At 46.0% G+C, this 20,899-nt stretch overlaps 1 protein-coding gene across 2 annotated transcripts in view; it reads right to left on the bottom strand.

The window, feature by feature from the left end:
- The window catches only part of LOC120020701 (serine/threonine-protein kinase PRP4 homolog), a 32,591-nt gene extending 19,337 nt beyond the window's left edge, over positions 1-13,254 (bottom strand). For both annotated transcript variants that reach the window (XM_038964411.1, XM_038964413.1), the window contains exons 1-6: positions 13,175-13,254; positions 11,587-12,678; positions 10,009-10,146; positions 5,831-5,983; positions 5,536-5,617; positions 954-1,152 (exon numbers count right to left, since the gene is read on the bottom strand). In XM_038964411.1, the coding sequence (XP_038820339.1) occupies positions 954-1,152; positions 5,536-5,617; positions 5,831-5,983; positions 10,009-10,146; positions 11,587-12,678; positions 13,175-13,227 (1,717 nt within the window). In that variant the 5' untranslated portion in view covers positions 13,228-13,254. The remainder of the gene's footprint in view (positions 1-953; positions 1,153-5,535; positions 5,618-5,830; positions 5,984-10,008; positions 10,147-11,586; positions 12,679-13,174) is intronic.
- Between the last annotated feature and the right edge of the window lie 7,645 nt (positions 13,255-20,899).

Here is a 20,899-nt window from a genome sequence, read left to right as displayed (position 1 = left end):
TGCTACTACTGTATCAGACAAACAAACATGCCGAGTGCTGCAGTTACTACTACTACTGTATCAGACAAACAAACAAACATGCCGAGTGCTGCTGTTACTACTACTACTGTATCAGACAAACAAACAAACAAACATGCCGAGTGCTGCAGTTACTACTACTACTGTATCAGACAAACAAACATGCCGAGTGCTGCGGTTACTACTACTACTGTATCAGACAAACAAACATGCCGAGTGCTGCAGTTACTAATACTACTGTATCAGACAAACAAACATGCCGAGTGCTGCTGTTACTACAACTACTGTATCAGACAAACAAACATGCCGAGTGCTGCTGTTACTACTACTACTACTGTATCAGACAAACAAACATGCCGAGTGCTGCTGTTACTACTACTACTACTGTATCAGACAAACAAACATGCCGAGTGCTGCTGTTACTACTACTACTGTATCAGACAAACAAACATGCCGAGTGCTGCAGTTACTACTACTACTGTATCAGACAAACAAACATGCCGAGTGCTGCTGTTACTACTACTACTGTATCAGACAAACAAACATGCTGAGTGCTGCTGTTACTACTACTACTGTATCAGACAAACAAACATGCTGAGTGCTGCTATTACTACTACTACTGTATCAGACAAACAAACATGCCGAGTGCTGCAGTTACTACTACTACTGTATCAGACAAACAAACATGCAGAGTGCTGCTACTACTGTATCAGACAAACAAACATGCCGAGTGCTGCAGTTACTACTATTACTGCATCAGACAAACACCCACCTGGGTCAGACACTTCATGGTATTAACAGCAGAGTAATCTATGGTTTCCATAATGTACCAAGCGTAGATCAATTAATTGAAAGTATTTCACAAAGGTCTATGTCTTAGTTGACAGGTCTGATGTACACACACACACACACTAATATACAGCACATATGTTTACCATCTTTCTCCTGTTCGATGAGGTTGTGCTTAGCCTTGATGTTTTCTTCAAAGGTGTCCATGTTTTCCCGCTCGTACTCTTTGACGTCGGCCGTCACACGCTCCAGGATGTCGTCTGGCGAGGGCGAGCGGCTGCGTTGGCTGCTCTGCAGGCTGCCGGGCTCCGACATGTTACTGTCCTCGTTCCCTCCCTTGTACTTCTGTTCACAGAAAAAAAACACACACACACGTCAGCAAAAATATGCAAGCACAGGCACGAGAATATGTATAAAAACAGACACACACAAATACATACGCACACAGTGCACCTGTCAAATCCAAATCAAATTTTATGTGTCACATGCACTGAACACAACCGGTGTAGACTTTACCCTGGAAATGCTTACGAGCCCTTAACCAACAACGCAGAGTTTAAAAGAAAGAAAATAAGTAGCACACACTAAAAAACACAACAAAATAGTGACACAAAAGACCAATAAAGAGGCGTATCGATATGGAGTCGATGTGCTGTGGTACGAGGTAGTAGAGGTGATTGATGTAATATGTACATGTAGCTTGGGGTAAAAATGACTCGGCAATCAGGATAATCCACAAGAGCAACGTGTGTGGAGTGTGTAAGACTGAAAGTGTGAAAGTATGCACATGTCTGTGTGTGTGTGAGAGCATACAGTGGCAAGAAAAAGTATGTGAACCCTTTGGAATTACCTGGATTTCTGCATAAATTTGTCATAAAATTTGATCTGATCTTCATCTAAGTCACAACAATGGACAAACACAGTCTGCTTAAACTAATAACACACAAATTGTTGTATTTTTCTTGTCTATATTGAATACATAATTTAAACATTCACAGTGTAGTTTGGAAAATGTATGTGAACCCCTATCCTAATGACTTCTCCAAAAGCTAATTGGAGTCAGGAGTCAGCTAACCTGGAGTCTAATCAATGAGACGAGATTGGAGATGTTGGTTAGAGATTCCCTGCCCTATAAAAACACTCACAACATTTGAGTTTGCTATTCACAAGAAGCATTGCCAGATGTGAACCATGCCTCGAAAAAAATTGATCTCAGAAGACCTAAAATTAAGAATTGTTGACCTGAATAAAGCATGGAAAGGGTTACAAAAGCATCTCTAAAAGCCTTGATGTTCATCAGTCCACGGTAAGACGAATTGTCTATAAATGGAGAAAGTTTAGCACTGTTGCTACTCTCCCTAGGAGTGGCCGCTCTGCAAAGATGACTGCAAGAGCACAGCGTAGAATGCTCAATGAGGTTAAGAAGAATCCTAGAGTGTCAGCTAAAGACTTACAGACATCTCTGGAACATGCTAACATCTCTGTTGACGAGTCTATGATACATAACACTAAACAAGAATGGTGTTCATGGGAGGACACCACGGAAGAACCCATTACTGTCCAAAAAAAACATTACTGCACATCTGAAGTTCGCAAAAGAGCATCTGGATGTTCCACAGCGCTACTGGCAAAATATTCTGTGGACAGATGAAACTAAAGTTGAGTTGTTTGGAAGGAACACACAACACTATGTGTGGAAAAAAGGCACAGCACACTAACATCAAAACCTCATCCCAACTGTAAAGTATGGTGGAGGGAGCGTCATGGTTTGGGACTGCTTTGCTGCCTCAGGCCCTGGACAGCTTGCTATCATCAACAGAAAAATGAATTCCCAAGTTTATCAAGACATTTTGCAGGAGAATGTAAGGCTATCTGTCCACCAATTGAAGCTCAACAGAAGTTGGGTGATGCAACAGGACAACGACCCAAAACTTCTGTGTTTTGGGTCGTTGTCCTGTTGCCTTCTGGAGTGGCTCAGTCAGAGTCCTGACCTCAACCCGATTGAGATGCTGTGGCATGACCTCGAGAGAGCGGTTCACACCAGACATCCCAAGAATATTGCTGAACTGAAACAGTTTTGTAAAGAGGAATGGTCCAAAATTCCTCTCGACCATTGTGCAGGTCTGATCCGCAACTACAGAAAACGTTTGTCAGCAATAACCTCAACCAAAGGAGGGTCAACCAGTTATTACATTCAAGGGATCACATACTTTTACCACCCTTCACTGTGAATGTTTATACGGTGTGTTCAATAAAGACATGAAAATGTATAATTGTTTGTGTGTTATTAGTTTAAGCAGACTGCATGTGTTGGAGTGTCAGTGTAGAATGTGGGTAGAGTCTAGCGAGTGTGCATAGAGCCAGTGCATAAAATGGGGGTTAATGCAAATAGTCCGGGTAGCCATTTGGCGGATGTGTTGTTGCCGACCCTCACCAGCTGGGGACGGCCCGTCAGGAAGTCCAGGATCCAGTTGCAGAGGGAGGTGTTTAGTCCCAGAGTCCTTAGCTTAGTGATGAGCTTTGAGGGCACTATGGTGTTGAACGTTGAGCTGTAGTCAATGAATAGCATTCTCATGTAGGTGTTTATTTTGTCCAGGTGTGAAAGGGTAGTGTGGAGTGCAATAGAGATTGCATCATCTGTGGATCTGTTGGAGCATTATGCGAATTGGAGTGGGTCCAGAATATCTGGTATGATGGTGTTGATGTGAGCCATGACCAACCTTTCAAAGCATTTCATGACTACAGATGTGAGTGCTAAAGGGGCGATAGTCATTTAGACTGAATAACTTGGCGTACTTGGGCACAGGGACTATGGTGGTCTGCTTGAAACACGTAGGTTATACAGACTGGATCAGGGAGAGGTTGAAAATGTCAGTGAAGACTTGCCAGTTGGTCAGCGCATGCTCTGAGTACGTGTCCTGGTAATACGTCTGGCCCTGCGGCCATGTGAATATTAACCTGTTTAAAAGGTCTTACTAATAACGGCTAGGGAGAGCGTGATCAAACAGTCATCTGGAACAGCTGGTGCTCTTATACATGGTTCAGTGTTGCTTGCTTAGAAGCGAGCATAGAAGGCATTTAGATTGTCTGGTAGGCTGGTGTCACTGGGCAGTTCGTTGCTGGGTTTCCCTTTGTAATCCGTGATAGTTTGCAACCCCTGCCACACCCGACAAGTGTCAAAGCCAGTGTAGTAGGATTCGATCTTAGTCCTGTATTGATGCTTTGCCTGTTTGATGGTTCGTCAGAGTGTGTAGCGGGATTCCGGATTAGTGTCCATACTCCTTGAAAACGGCGGTTCTAGCCTTTAGCTCAGTGTGGGTGTTGCCTGTAATCCATGGCTTCTGGTTGGGATATGTACGTACGGTCGCTGTGGGGACGACACCGTTGATGAACTTATTAATGAAGCCGATGACCGATGTGGTGAACTCCTCAATGCCATCAGATGACTCCCGGAACATACTACAGTATGTGCTAGCGTAACAGTCCTGTAACTTAGCATCTCCTTCATCGGACCACTTCCGTATTGAGGGCATCACTGGTAATTCCTTTTTGAGCTTTTGCTTGTAAGCAGGAGGATATAGTTATGGTCAGATTTGCCAAATGATGGCCGAGTTTTCTGTGTGTGGAGTAAAGGTGATCTACAGTTTTTTCACCTGTATCTGCAAATGTGACATGCTGGTAGAAATGAGGTAAGACTGATTTCTGTTTCTCTGCATTAAATTCACCGGCCACTAGGAGCACCACCTTTGAGTGAGCGTTTTCATGTTTGCTTATGGCCCTATACAGCTCGTTGAGTGCGGTCTTAGTGTCAGCATCGGTTTGTGGTGGTAAATAGACAGCTACGAAAAATATAGATGAAAACTTTGTAAATAGTATGGTCTACAGCTTATCGTGAGGTATTCTAATGCCGTCGAGCAGAACCTCAAGACGTCCTTAATATGACGAGCACGAGCTGTTAACAAAGAGACACACCACATAGGATATTACAGTACTCCAGATCACGTTGATAGGATAGTCACAATCGGAGCTCATCCAGTTTATTCTCCAGTGATTATAAACATGATACATTTGAAAATTTGCACCCTTTTCTAAATAATAAAACAATAAAATTGTGCATACAAAATCATCTCTATATGGTCATAATTATTGGTATTCTTAGTGGTGTGCTGGGAGGGAAGGGCCTACAGGAATTCTGGTTGTTGGTGGACAAGGAGAGAGAGAGAGCGAGAGAATGAGGTTGGTGGACAGGGAGAGCGAGGTTGGTGGACAGGGAGAGTGAGAGAGGGGGAGGTTGCATTTTCCAGGAATACAGAATACACTGCCTTTCCTCCCTCTCTGACGCTCAGCCCAGCCTTCTTCCTGCCTACCGATGTAGTCCTATTACACAACAATCAGAAACTAATGTGATCAACAGACCAGGACCCGATCAGCCAATGAAAAGGTGGGCGTGCCATTAAGCATTTTGATTGACTCCCTTGGCACTAAGCAACACAAAACCTGGGATTAGTGGTGCGGCCAGAGTATAGGCACTGCACACAGTGTCCAACGCCATTCGAATTGTTGAACTAACAATCAAACAGCTGTGTGTGTTATGTTTGCATGCTGTGCATGACAATAGCCAATAAAGAAAGGTTAAAATACATATTGTAGTAACATGGCTGTGTGGCTCTGGTTAAATTAGGTCGGTGCAGAGGGGATGATGATGATGTCATACGTCTTTTTACCCACCTGGACGATGGCCAGACGCTGTAGCCTCCTCTGTTCGATGAGAGCCTCCTCGTCGTCCTCATCCACATCGTAATCTTCCATCCTATTACAGGACAAACCACGTCAACACACACATACAATGTGGTCGTCCACCCCACACCCATAGACAAAAGCTTATATTGCTAAAAATGGTGTGTGATTTGATTAATGACATTGAAACGGATTAATGTTGTATCATTTGTGTATGAACCATCCATTCAACACGTCTGAGGTAAACAGTAAGCAACTAAAATTACATCCCAAGTGAACTGCCTACACTTCATCTTCAGAGTCCTCCTTGTCGACCTTCATTCCCTCCGAGAGGCTGCCCTTGAACTTGTCCTCTCTGTCCCGGCTCAGTCTCTGCCTCCCCTCCTGTGATCGGGAACCCCACTGCGGCCTCCGTCCCATCCTGTCCCGATCCAATGACCTACGTAGAAGAGTCACAGGAGAGAAAAGCAAAAGCCAGGTGCAATATGTAAGATTTCCCGATGTTCAATGGTCAATTAATGATACACAGTGCATTCGGAAAGTATTCAGACCCCTTCCCATTTTCCACATTTTGTTACGATACAGCCTTATTCTAAAATGTATATATATAAAAAATACTCATCCTACACACAATACCCCATAATGACAAAGTGAAAACAGGTTTACACATTTTAGCAAACGTATTTAATAAAAAATAGAAATACCTTATTTACATAAGTATTCAGACCCTTTGCTATGAGACACGAAATTGAGCTCAGGTGCATCCTGTTTTCACAACTTGATTGGAGTCCACCTGTGGTAAATTCAATTGATTGGACATGATTTGGAAAGGCACACACACACACACACCACCAATCAAAAGTAAGGACATACCGACTTATTTTTTACAATTTTCGACATCAAAACTATGAAATAACAAATAACTACACATTAAGTAGAAACCAAAAAAAAAGTTAAATCAAAATATTTTATATTTGAGATTCTTCAAAGTAGCCACCCTTTGCCTTGATGACAGCTTTGCACCCTCTTGGCATTCTCTCAACCAGCTTCATGAGGAAGTCACCTGGAATGCTTTTCCAACCGTTTTGAAGGAGTTTCCACATATGCCGAGCACTTGTTGGCTGCTTTTCCTTCACTCTGCGGTCAAACTCATCCCAAACCATCTCAATTGGGTTGAGGTCGGGTGATTGTGGAGGCCAGGTCATCCGATGCAGCAATCCTTCTTGGTCAAATAGCCCTTACACAGCCTGTAGGTGTGTTTTGGGTCATTGTACTGCTGAAAAACAAATGATATAGTCCCAACAAGCGCAAACCAGATGGGATGGCGTATCGCTGCAGAATGCTATGGTAGCCATGCTGGTTAAGTGTGCCTTGAATTCTAAAAGACCAAGTGGTGGACAAGGCGGTTGGAACCAAAAATCGCAAATTTGGACTATTCAGACCAAAGAACAGATTTCCACTGGCATAATATCCATTGTTCGTGTTTCTTGGCCCAAGCAAGTCTCTTCTTCTTATTGGTGACCTTTAGTAGTGGTTTCTTTGCAGCAATTCGACCATGAAGGCCTGATTCACGCAGTCTCCTCTGAACAGTTGATGTTGAGATGTGCCTGTTACTTGAACTCTGTGAAGCATTTATTTGGGCTGCAACCTGAGGTGCAGTTAATTGCCGATTTCTGAGGCTGGTAACTATAAATTAACTTGTCCTCTGCAGCAGAGGTAACTCTGGGTCTTCCTTTCCTGTGGCGGTCCTCATGAGAGCTAGTTTCATCATAGCGGTTTTTGCGACTGCACTTGAAGAAACTTTTGAAGGTCTTGAAATTTTCCGGATTGACTGACCTTCATGTCTTAAAGTAATGATGGACTGTTGTTTCTCTTTGCTTTTTTGAGCTGTTCTTGCCATAATATGGACTTGGTATTTTACCAAATAGGGCTATCTTCTGTATACCACCCCTACCTTTTCACAACAACTGATTGGCTCAAAAGGAAAGAAATTCCACAAATTAACAAGGCACACCTGTTAATTGAAATGCATTCCAGGTGGCTACCTCATGAAGCTGGTTGAGAGAATGCCAAGAGTGTACAAAGCTGTCATCAAGGCAAAGGGTGGCTACTTTAAAGAACCGTAAATATAAAACATCTTTTGAAGGGCCTCGCGAGTGGCGCAGTGGTCTAAGGTAGTGCTAGCTGTGTCACTAGAGATCCTGGTTCGAGTCCAGGCTGTCGCAGCTGGCCGCAACCCAGAGACCCATGGGGCAGCGTACAAATGGCCCAGCGTCGTCCGGGTTAGGGGAGGGTTTGGCCGGCTGGGATGTTCTTATCCCATCGTGCACTAGCAACTCCTGTGGCGGGCGTGGCACAAAGCACGCTGATACGGTGCTTCCTCCGACACATTGGTGCGGCTGGCTTCCAGGTTAAGTGGGCATTGTGTCAAGAAGAAGTGCGTCTTGGCTGGATTGTGTTTCGGAGGATGCACAGCTCTCGACCTTCACCTCTCCCGAGTCCATATGGGAGTTGCAGCGATGGGACAATTAGATACCACAAAATTAGGGAGAAAAGGGGGTAAAGTAATAAAAATAATAAAATATATTTTTTATTTGTTTAACACTTTTTTGGGATTACTACATGATTCCATATGTGTTATTTCATAGTTTTGATGTCTTCACTATTATTCTACAATGTAGAAAACTGTAAAAAATAAAGATAAACTCTGGAATGACTAGGTGTGTCCAAAGTTTTGACTGGTACTAATATATAAGGTCCCACAGTTGATAGTGCATGTCAGAGCAAAAACCATGCCACGAGGTCGAAGGAATTGTTCGTAGAGCTCCGAGACAGGATTGTGTCAAGGCACAGATCTGGGGAAGGGTACCAAACAATTTCTGCATCATTGAAGGTCCCTCAGAACCCAGTAGCCTGTGTGAACCACCAAGACTCTTCCTAGAGCTGGCTGCCCGGCCAAACTGAGAAATCAGGGGAGAAGGGTCTTGGTCAGGGAGGTGATCAAGAACCCGGTGGTCACTCTGACAGAGCTCTAGAGTTCCTCTGTGGAGATGGGAGAACATTCCAGAAGGACAACCATCTCTGCAGCACTCCACCAATCAGGCCTTTATGGTAGAGTGGCCAGACGGAAGCCACTCCTCAGTAAGAGGCACATGACAGCCCGCTTGGAGTTTGTCAAAAGGCACCTAAAGGATTCTAAGACCATGGGAAACAAGATTATCTGGTCTGATGAAACCAAGATATAACTCTTTGGACCTCAGACTGGGGCGAAGGTTCACCTTCAGACAGGATAACGACCCTAAGCACACAGCCAAGATAACGCAAGAGTGGCTTCAGGACAAGTCTCTGAATGTCCTTGAGTGGCCCACAGCCAGAGCCTGGACTTGAACCCGATCGAACATCTCTGGATAGACCTGAAAATAGCTGTGCAACGACACTCCCCATCCAACCTGACAAAGCTTGAGAGGATCTGCAGAGAAGAATGAGAGAAACTCACCAAATAGAGGTGTGCCAAGCTTGTAGCGTCATACCCAAGAAGATTTGAGGATGTAATCGCTGCCAAAGGTGCTTCAACGAAATACTGAGTGAAAGGGTCTGAATATTTATATAAATGTGCAAACATTTTTAAAAACCTGTTTTTGCTTTGTCATTATGGCGTATTGTGTGTAGATTGATAATTTGTATTTTATTTGATCCATTGTAGAATAAGACTGTAACGTAACAAAATATGAAAAAAGTCGAGGTGTCTGAATACTTTCCGAATGCACTGTATAAACTATTGAACCTTGAAGAAAAACATGATTAGGGCGGCAGGTAAACTAGCAGTTAGAGCGTTGGGCCACTAACCGAACGGTTGATGGTTCGAATAACCGAGCCAACAAGGTGAAAAATCTGTCAATGTGCCCTTGAGCAAGGCAAATAACCCTAACTTGCTCCAGGGGCGCCGTACTACTATGGCTTATACTGTAAAACAACACATTTCACTGAACTGCTCCTGTAAAACAACACACTTCACTGAACTGATCCTGTAAAACAACACACTTCACTGAACTGATCCTGTAAAACAACACACTTCACTGAACTGATCCTGTAAAACAACACATTTTACTGAACTGATCCTGTAAAACAACACATTTCACTGAACTGATCCTGTAAAACAACACATTTCCCTGAACTGATCCTGTAAAACAACACATTTCACTGCACCTATCCGGTTACGTGACAATAAAATTAGAAGAACTATGATAACCTCAAAATGGGTAAGTTGCAACACTCCCCATTATATATTTTCTTATTGTGAGTAAAGATTAAAATAAAGAATGACGTTTCGGTCTAAGTAGACCATCGGACAGAGAATCGGGATAGAATGACTTATGTATATGTTTAGACTCACAGACATATACACAACACAGGCGGGGATAGTACAGTTATCAGACATATGGGGACAAAAGTACCTCCACCCACCTCCTCCTGAATGGAGACCTGCTGCGTCTCCTGGGAGAGCAACACCTCCGCCTGAATGGTGAGCGGCTGAGCCGTCGTCGGGCACCTAGAGCTGCGCTGGCATCCCTACGGCCCCCTGCTTCGTCCTGGCTCCGAATCCTGAAGGTCACGCAGCAACAGGACAAGGGGTTACACATTCAATGTTCTCCATGCATTACCTAAAAAGGGTGTGTGATTTGGACACGATTCAATGTGTGGATGACGTAAACTGGACTATGTTTGGATGGGAATATCGCGGCATGATGACACCATCTTCCACATGGCAATTAAGTACTGGTCTTACATCAACACTCCTTTCTTCTTCGTGGCTTTTATCTGCTTCAGATTCTGCTGATAGACCCTTACAAAGATTCAATCATGGACACGCTTACTGACAGCTGTGGCTGCTTTGTATGATGTAATGTTGTCTCTACCTTCTTGACCTCTGTGCTGTTGACTTTGCCCAAAAATGTTTGTACCATGTTTTTGTGCTGCTACCATGTCATGTCGCTACCATGCTGTGTTATGTTTTGCTGTTATGTTGTCTTAGGTCTCTCTTTATGTAGTGTTGTGTCTCTCTTGTTGTGATGTGTGTTTTGCCCTATATTTATATTGTATTGTATTTATTATTTTTAATCCCAGGCCTCCATCCCCTGCAGGAGGCCTTTTGCCTTTTGGTAGGCTGTCATTGTAAATAAGAATTTGTTCTTAACCGACTTGCTTAGTTAAATAAAGGTTAAATAAAGGTTAAATAAAATAAATACTTGATAAAGCAGAAGTCTACTTGCAATTAGAGCGTTGGGCTAGTAACTAAAAAGTCACCGGTTTTGAATACCCGAGTAGACAAGGTGAAAAATCTGTCGAGGTGCCCTTGAGCAAAGAACTTAACTATAATTTGCTCCAGGGGCGCTGTACTACTACGGCTGATCCTGTAAAACACATTTCACTGCATCTTTCATACTGCTACGGCTGACCCTGTAAAACACATTTCACTGCATCTATCCGGTGTATGTGACGATATAACATCTTATTATTATTTTAACTGAGATGTAGTTTTAAAAATGTGAGCCCGGCCCCTTAACCATCCTCAGTGTGGTGTCTAACACCATCGTATTCACTAGAAACCAAACGGAAGCGACCAGCTGAAACAGAGAGGGACTAAGCTACATTTGCCCCATAAGAAACACTACTATTCATTGTAAACCGTTTCCCTACAGTGTGAACTAATGAATACAGCCCCCAATGCTCATGGTCTATTCCAGCGGGAGAATGACAACCCCGAACCTCATGGTTTGTCACAATATGTTACCAGTAAATTAATTTGTGGAGCCTGTACATGGTTGTGAGAAGATGCATCTCCTCCTTGAAAACAAAACAAAATCGCCTGTTTATCTGTATTAAACACAAAAGGACAAATTTCTTAACTCATCAACTTGTATGATTTTTTTTTGTGATGCGTGTGTGATGCGTGTGTGTGTGTGTGTGTGTGTGTGTGTGTGTGTGTGTGTGTGTGTGTGTGTGTGTGTGTGGAATCGACATGAGGCCAAACAATGTTCTGACCTGCCAGGTGAGAGTCTCAGTCGGTCCACCTCTCTCCTTTGACCCTCCGGGGAGCTCGGGTGGCCCCCTCTGGGTGGTGGCGGTGACCTGGCCCGTCGCTCTGCTCCGGAGGAGGCCCGGGGGTCCTGGGACTGTGATGGGGACTTGCTGCGCTGCAGCTGGGAGGCGGGGCATGGCGGCCTCCCTCGTAGGCCAGGAGAGCAGTTCTCATTCCCAGGGGAATCGTCCTTGGCGGGGGACTTGATCGCCTTCTTGTGTTTGTCCTGGTTTTGGGCCTCTCTGCTTTGAGCCGGCAGGGAAGGCTGGTTGCTAGTGCCAGGAGGAGACTTGGACGCCCGTGCCCTTTCCTTGAAGCAATCTGCACTCCTGGAATGTCTCCTGTTGTCTCTATCCCTGGACGTGCTCAGTCCGCTCATCTGATCCTTGGTTTTGCCGTCCATCTTTCTCTTCCTGCCGTTTTTATTGGGATTGTTCTGCTTAGCTTTGCCGGCGTCTGTCGACTCTCGCTGGACTCTACCGGTGTCTTTAGCAGTCTGCGAGCCTGAGCCAGCCACGGGCCCCGTTGCCCCTCTCCGCAAGTGCTGCCCGTTGCACATCCTCTCCCCCTGAATCTCCCCATCCTCCTCCTCCCCAGAGTGGTATCCCTGGAGTATGAGCCCCATGCCCGATTGTACCCCCCTGCCACCCTCAGTCATTTCACTGTCTAGCTCAGCTTGGATCAGGGCCCTCTGTTTCTCCAGCTCCTCCAGAAGCGCCATCTCATCGTCTTCCAGTCTCGGCAGCTTGTCGGAGGAAGAGTATGGGAAAGCGTTGTCGTCGCCCCCGGTGGGGAAGTTGTCAGTCAAGGGGTTGTCTTTACGCTTGTGCTTTTTGTGCTTGTGCCGGTGCTTATGGCGTCGCTCCTTGTCCTCAGGTGAAGACTGCTTGTGTCTCTTGTGTTTGCTGCGGTGCCTGTGTTTCTTTTTCTTGGTCTTAGCTGAGGTCACGGTGACCATGAGCTTCGACAAACTGGCCTCTGCCTTCCCGGCGCCTCCTTCCTCCTCTGACAGGTCCTGGTTTTCCACTTCATTGCCACTCTCTGCTTTCTCTCCCCTGCACACGACAGGATATGGGAAGAAGTAATGTAATGATTAATCAACTGGAATGCTCCATGGTAATCGGTTAATTTGACAACTATTGCTGGTTTATTCTACAACAACTAGTTGTGCAACTTGAGTGTTTCTCAGACCTTTCCTTGGGGACCCCCAGTCGTTACACAATTTTGTTGTAGCTTGAACAAGCCCACCTGATTCAATTAGCTAGTCAGGGGCTTGATGATTGGCAAGTTGAATACAGATGGTCTAGCTATTGATTATAGTAAACGGCTGGGGGTCTCGGCTAACCTTGTCCAGTATTTATCCGAGTTTCATTACTATGCCATAGGCTTGTAAGCTAGCTAGCGAGAAGCGAAACAGGATCTGGCTAGCGCTAACGACGCGTATATAAGACGATTTTTTAAAACAATAACTGGTTATGACCACACGCAGAATAACCCATATGGAAAACTATATATTTTAGCTACCTAAAACACAATTTAAAAAATTCTTACGCTTGTTTTTTCTCGCTGTCACCAGTTAACGTTATAAAGTCAATAGAAGCCATTTTCAGTGAGGGGATTCGATTAATCTCGTCCAGGCGCCCGTTAAGCGTGTTTCGCATTAGCTAAAAGTTGGTTGCATTCGATGTGGAACTGGCTGCCTCCCGGGCGTGAGCCAGGTGCCCCGTTGAAAGCCCATGACGAAGTTGGCTAAAAACAAATATGTTGTAATTTAGCACGTGTTGTAATTAGTAGGACTCTGTGTTATCATATGCAAAGGTGATTGTATGGGAAATTCCCCCCAAAATGTATGGAAAATAGATGTTTTATGTTTCTGAACGATGCACCATGTTACCTTGTTGACAAAATGACCGAGCGGCACAGATTACTGTTCGTTTTGAAAGGGAGCTCCTACCCGGTGCCCCGGAGTTCAGCGTAATCGAATAGGCCCATCGTTTACTTTGGACATGCGCAATGCATAGGAAAGCGAGACAAACCAAAGCGTTGTCTTTAAAGTTTTTTTGTCTGTATCCCCTATATGAGCGATTTCGAAATAATTCATATTCTTTTTGCCTATACTTTGATTTTACAAACTATTATACAATGACTTATTACATAAAATGTTTCAACAAGACAATAAGTAATTTAGTGCACAGAAACGAAGCATACCATTGACAGTGGTCCCTAAAAGAGCAGCATGGGTTGGCTCATTTGCATGCTTGGATCCAGTTTGTTTTTGGATTCGGAAATGTTTACATTTCATACTGTAAGCATATACTCATGGCTGACATAACGGGGACATCATTATCGGATAGTATTAACTAGCTATGGACTGTAGGTCTATGTTAACATTTGCTGGCTAGCTAGCTACCTGAAACTTCTGATGATGACTGACAAGATGTTTTAACAAATGTAATGTTAGTGGTGAGTAGATAAATCATTAGAAAAAATGCATATTCCAGCACATTCAGTGTTTACAGCCCTTTAGCCATGGTATATTGACCATACAGTATATCACAAACCCCGAAGGTGCATTATTGCTATTATAAACTGGTTATAACATAATTAGAGGATACCCCTGGTATATGGTCTGTTATAAACTGGGTGGTTCGAGCCCTGAAGGCCGATTGGCTGAAATCCGTGGTATATCAGACCGTATACCACGGGTATGACATAACAATTATTTTTACAGCTCTAATTACGTTGGTAACCAGTTTATAATAGCAATAAGGCACCTCGGGGGTTCGTGGTATATTTGGCCATATACCACACACCCTCGGGCCTTATTGCTTAAATATTTCAGCCAATCAGCATTAAGGACTCGAACCACCCAGTTTGTGTGAGTTATAGCACATAAAACATTTTACTGCCACAGACAAATAATAAGTTCAGGGATTTTGGTGTGAATTCAGGTATTACATTTATTGTCAAACGTCACAATTTTTTCTTAGAGTGCCACTCATTTATAAATGTTCTTATTTGATCAGGAATTTCATTTTTTTTTCTTCATTAAAATAAAGAAAATGATATGCTCCTCATTTGCATAAATACACTGGGTGTATTTGCAAACATTAATATACACTGCTCAAAAAAATAAAGGGAACACTAAAATAACACATCCTAGATCTGAATGAATTAAATATTCTTATTAAATACTTTTTTCTTTACATAGTTGAATGTGCTGACAACAAAATCACACAAAAATTATCAATGGAAATCAAATTTATCAACCCATGGAGGTCTGGATTTGGAGTCACACTCAAAATTAAAGTGGAAAGCCACACTACAGGCTGATCCAACTTTGATGTAATGTCCTTAAAACAAGTCAAAATGAGGCTCAGTAGTGTGTGTGGCCTCCACGTGCCTGTATGACCTCCCTACAACGCCTGGGCATGCTCCTGATGAGGTGGCGGATGGTCTCTTGAGGGATCTCCTCCCAGACCTGGACTAAAGCATCCGCCAACTCCTGGACAGTCTGTGGTGCAACTTGGCGTTGGTGGATGGAGCGAGACCTGATGACCCAGATGTGCTCAATTGGATTCAGGTCTGGGGAACGGGCGGGCCAGTCCATAGCATCAATGCCTTCGTCTTGGAGGAACTGCTGACACACTCCAGCCACATGAGGTCTAGCATTGTCTTGCATTAGGAGGAACCCAGGGCCAACCGCACCAGCATATGGTCTCACAAGGGGTCTGAGGATCTCATCTCGGTACCTAATGGCAGTCAGGCTACCTCTGGCGAGCACATGGAGGGCTGTGCGGCCCCCCAAAGAAATGCCACCCCACACCATGACTGACCCACCGCCAAACCGGTCATGCTGGAGGATGTTGCAGGCAGCAGAACGTTCTCCACGGCGTCTCCAGACTCTGTCACGTCTGTCACGTGCTCAGTGTGAACCTGCTTTCATCTGTGAAGAGCACAGGACGCCAGTGGCGAATTTGCCAATCTTGGTGTTCTCTGGCAAATGCCAAACGTCCTGCACGGTGTTGGGCTGTAAGCACAACCCCCACCTGTGGACGTCGGGCCCTCATACCACCCTCATGGAGTCTGTTTCTGACCGTTTGAGCAGACACATGCACATTTGTGGCCTGCTGGAGGTCATTTTGCAGGGCTCTGGCAGTGCGCCTCCTTGCACAAAGGCGGAGGTAGTGGTCCTGCTGCTGGGTTGTTGCCCTCCTACGGCCTCCTCCACGTCTCCTGATGTACTGGCCTGTCTCCTGGTAGCGCCTCCATGCTCTGGACACTACGCTGACAGACACAGCAAACCTTCTTGCCACAGCTCGCATTGATGTGCCATCCTGGATGAGCTGCACCACCTGAGCCACTTGTGTGGGTTGTAGACTCCGTCTCATGCTACCACTAGAGTGAAAGCACCGCCAGCATTCAAAAGTGACCAAAACATCAGCCAGGAAGCATAGGAACTGAGAAGTGGTCTGTGGTCACCACCTGCAGAACCACTCCTTTATTGGGGGTGTCTTGCTAATTGCCTATAATTTCCACCTGTTGTCTATTCCATTTGCACAACAGCATGTGAAATGTATTGTCAATCAGTGTTGCTTCCTAAGTGGACAGTTTGATTTCACAGAAGTGTGACTGACTTGGAGTTACATTGTGTTGTTTAAGTGTTCCCTTTATTTTTTTGAGCAGTGTATTAACATAAAGTGGAACAAGGCTGCAACCACCTACTCTATCTACCCTACCTGAACTCACCTGCCTTGTCTACCCTACCTGAACTCACCTGCTCTGTCTACCCTACCTGAACTCACCTGCTCTGTCTACCCTACCTGAACTCACCTGCTCTGTCTACCCTACCTGAACTCACCTGCTCTGTCTACCCTACCTGAACTCACCTGCTCTGTCTACCCTACCTGAACTCACCTGCCTTGTCTACCCTACCTGAACTCACCTGCTCTGTCTACCCTACCTGAACTCACCTGCCCTGTCAACCCTACCTGAACTCACCTGCTCTGTCTACCCTACCTGAACTCACCTTCCCTGTCTACCCTACCTGAAATCACCTTCCCTGTCTACCCTACCTGAACTCACCTGCTCTGTCTACCCTACCTGAACTCACCTGCTCTGTCTACCCTACCTGAAATCACCTTCTCTGTCTACCCTACCTGAACTCACCTGCCTTGTCAACCCTACCTGCACTCACCTGCTCTGTCTACCCTACCTGAACTCACCTGCCCTGTCTACCCTACCTGCACTCACCTGCTCTGTCTACCCTACCTGAACTCACCTGCCTTGTCAACCCTACCTGAACTCACCTGCTCTGTCTACCCTACCTGAACTCACCTGCCTTGTCAACCCTACCTGAACTCACCTGCTCTGTCTACCCTACCTGCACTCACCTGCTCTGTCTACCCTACCTGAACTCACCTGTTCTGTCTACCCTACCTGAACTCACCTACTCTGTCCACCCTACCTGCACTCACCTGCTCTGTCTACCCTACCTGCACTCAGACTGTCCATAGAGAATGATAGAGAAAGCATCCCTATGCAGTTCCCGTTATGGCGTCTGTGAGCGCGTGGGCAGCGTCATCGAGGCAATCTCCATTTTGAAGTGTCACATCTGCTCCTGCCACACCCCCTAGTGGTCTTCCAGTGTCTGCTTGACCTGCAGCCATTCCTCCAGTACACACACTCTCTCTCTCTCTCTCTCCCCCTCCCTTTCTGTTTGTGTGTGATTGTGTGGTTGGAGACAGGTGTGCTGGAGTCAGAGCAGATCCCTACCAGCTGCAACTCGTTCCATTATCAAGACCTTTACAAATACTCAGTGCTGCCACTTCCACTCTGCCAGATCGTAATCTCTGCTCAGTCAGTTTATGCTTCCAGCCATTATTATTTTTCAAGATCCTGTTTCCCTGCTTGACGCTGTTTATCCTCTGACTGCAGTTTTTCTGCCCTGACTCTGGCTCCTGTCTCCTGTTCCACATCTCACCACCCCACTACCCTGTTCTGGACTCACCACACCACCACTCCCTTGGATTCCCCTCTGGACCTGTTTACCCTGTCCCAACCCAGCACACTCCAACCTCAGCCTCCACATCTGGTTTCCTACAACTCATCCAAGCTTCCCTGGATCTGCACTCCATATCTCCCTGTGTTACAATAAATACCTTGGTTCATTCATCTCTGTTTTCTCGTCTAAGTCCGCTCTTGGGTTCCCCTGTGCCGCTCCGCATAACCTGCTCTGTCTAGATATGAACCCAGTAGACTTGGATACTCTCCACCAAATGCTCATTGGTCAAGGCGCCCTGCTCAATCAACATGACCAAGCTCTTAAAATCCTTCTGGAGACTATCAATGAGTTTTCACGGAACCTGTCTGTCCTACACAGTCAAACCTTCGCCCAAAGCTCAGTACCTGTCCCTCCTCTCCGCCCCGGGAGCCGTTTGTTCCTACTCCAGAGCGCTACGATGATAATCTCAGAACCTGCAGAGCCTTTTTGGTACAATGTTCACTAGTATTTGAGCAACAGCCCAACTCTTAAGCTAGTGAACGAGCCAATATTTTGTTTTTGATTGGTTGCCTCTGTGGAGCAGCGCTTTCCTGGGCCACTGCTGTGTGGTAGAGACAGTCACCCATTTGCTTCTCCTATAGTAGATTCACGGAGGAGATGAGGAAGGTTTTCGACCACCCGGTCTGCAGAAAGGACCCTGGTAAACGACTCCTGTCCCTCCGTCAAGGCTCCCAGAGTGTTGCGGAAATGGCATGTGAGTTCCGCACCCTCGCCGCAGAGAGCAGCTGGGATGAGGAGGCTCTTCAGGGAGCATTCCGGAACTCACTCACTGAGACACTAAAGGATGAGTTGGTGTCCAGGGAGGAGCCTGATGATCTTGATGAACTCATTTCTCTCACTATCCACATTGACAACCGTCTCCGGGAGCGACGGAGAGAGAAGCTAGTTAAGGTTGCAAATTGCTTAACATCTGCTTCAGTGCCTTGTTATTCTCCTCCGACTGTATCCCAACTCCAGGCATGTTCTGAACCTGAACCCATGCAGCTCGGGCCGGACCCCATCTATCTCCATAGGAGAGGCAGCGGCGTGTTGATACTAGGAGCTGTCTATACTGTGGCCAGGTTGGTCACCTGGTTTCCACTTGTTCCCTGCATCCAGTAAGAAGAGGCTCGGGTGATATGGGGAAAATACTATTGGGTCAAATCGCCTGCCCATCTTCCCTCAGATTCCTGTTTGAGGCCAACCTTGTGTGGCAGAGTCAGGCTTTTCCTCTATCTGCTCTTATAGATTCAGGTGCCGACGAGAGCTTTCTGGACCGGACACTGTTCCTCTTAATTCACCTCTCGATGCCTACGCTCTCAATGGTAAGCTTCTCTCCCGTGTCTGTGAGAAAACCGTTCCAGTCATCCTGCTTCTCTGGTAATCACCAAGAAAATATACGTTTCCACATAATCGACAGTCCCTATTCTCCTCTGGTTCTGGGCCATCCTTGGTTAAAAGTACACAACCCACAGATTGATTGGACCAGATTGATTGGGTTACTACTTGGAGTACATTTTGCCATTCCAATTGTCTCCATTCTGTCCTTCCACCTGACTTGTCTGTACCCCAGTCCATTCCAGAACCCCCGGACCTGTCTTCTGTTCCTCCAGTGTATCACAGTTTAGCTCCTGTGTTCAGTAAGCACCACACCCCGTCTCTGCCACCTCATTGCTCGTACAATTGTGCTATTGACCTCCAGCCTGGAGCTCCCCTCCCCAGTAGCAGGTTGTATAAACTTTCTCGCCCCAGATCTAAGAATACCAAGCCAGATGCCTTCTCCCGTCAGTTCACCGCAGACAACACAGGTACCGAGCCAGAAACCATTAAGCCATCCTCCTGCATCATTGCTGCTGTCTCCTGGGAGATCGTGTCCCGTGTTCGTCAGCCTCAGCTGAACCAGCCTGATCCAGGAAGCGGTCCTTGTAAGGCTCTGTTTGTGCCAGATTCAGTTCGCTCTGAAATTCTTCAGTGGGTTCATGCTACTCACCTCACCTGTCACCGTGGCATGAACTGGACTGTCGCCTTCCTGTGGCAGCGATTTTGGCCCACCATGGTGAGAGATGCTCAGGAATTCATTTCAGCCTGCTCTGTATGTGCCCGGGAACAAAACCTCCATCAAACCTAAGTCCGGACGGCTTCGCCCTTTTCCCATACCCAGTCGCCCCTTGTCACACACAGCTCAGGACTTTGTCACTGGCCTTCCTCCATCTAACGGTAACTCAGTCCAGGACCACAGGCGCCGTTGTCATTGCACCTGGAGGAGAGACCGGTCTGTTCTTCGTGCCTCCGCCAGGACCCAATCCCAAGCTAACCATTGCCGTGCCTCAGCTCCAGTCTACACTCCAGGTCAAAAAGATTTCCATACCTCACACCCTGACAAGCTGGGTTGTGTGCCAGGTGGTGCCCGTGGGGGGTACTGTCACATCTGCTCCTGCCACACCCCCTAGTGGTCATCCGGTGTCTTCTTGACCTGCAGCCATTCCTCCAGTACACTCTCTCTTTCTCTTTGTGTTTGTGTGTGGTTGGAGACAGGTGTGCTGGAGACAGATCCCTACCAGCTGCAACTCGTTCCATTATCAAGGCCTCTACAAATACTCAGTTCTGCCACTTCCACCAGATCGTAATCTCTGCTCAGTCAGTTTATGCTTCTAGCCATTATTATTATTCAAGATCCTGTTACCCTGCTGTACCTGTTTCCCTGCTTGACGCTGTTTATCCTCTCACTGCAGTTTTGCCGCCCTGACTCTGGCTCCTGTCTCCTGTTCCACATCACAATAAAATTGGAAGTCCCGCCCATGCTAATAAGACCTGGTCGAAGTATACAGCTGCAGAGTGTGCCAGTTCACCAGCATCCACACACACGTACTGGAGAGGCACGACTTAGGAGACCCTGTCTTGAGAAGGTCCATGGCCTAGAGGTGGATGTAGGGGTTGGAGTTGAACTGATCCAAAATGGCTCCCCAGGCTAAAACCTGGAGGATGACCTCCATTCTGGCTCAAAGGATGCTGATGATGACCAGATAGATCATATGGACTTGGAGCACATGTCCTTCCTGCTGTCCATGTATGGCATACTGCCCAATATCAATCCCGGGTCATGTGACATGGCCCTGAGCTCCAACTCGGATGTAAGCCTACATGTTGCATAGACCTGTGAGGTAAGATAAATGTTTTCTAGGGGGGGTACTTGTGTTTCAGATACAGTGAAAATGAAGGTCAAGAGGATAGAA

This window comes from Salvelinus namaycush, chromosome 25 (assembly GCF_016432855.1).
Source record: "Salvelinus namaycush isolate Seneca chromosome 25, SaNama_1.0, whole genome shotgun sequence".
Classification (NCBI taxonomy): domain Eukaryota; kingdom Metazoa; phylum Chordata; class Actinopteri; order Salmoniformes; family Salmonidae; genus Salvelinus; species Salvelinus namaycush.
The sequence above is the reverse complement of the archived record's forward strand: the minus strand, read 5'-3'. Positions and strand labels throughout refer to the sequence as shown.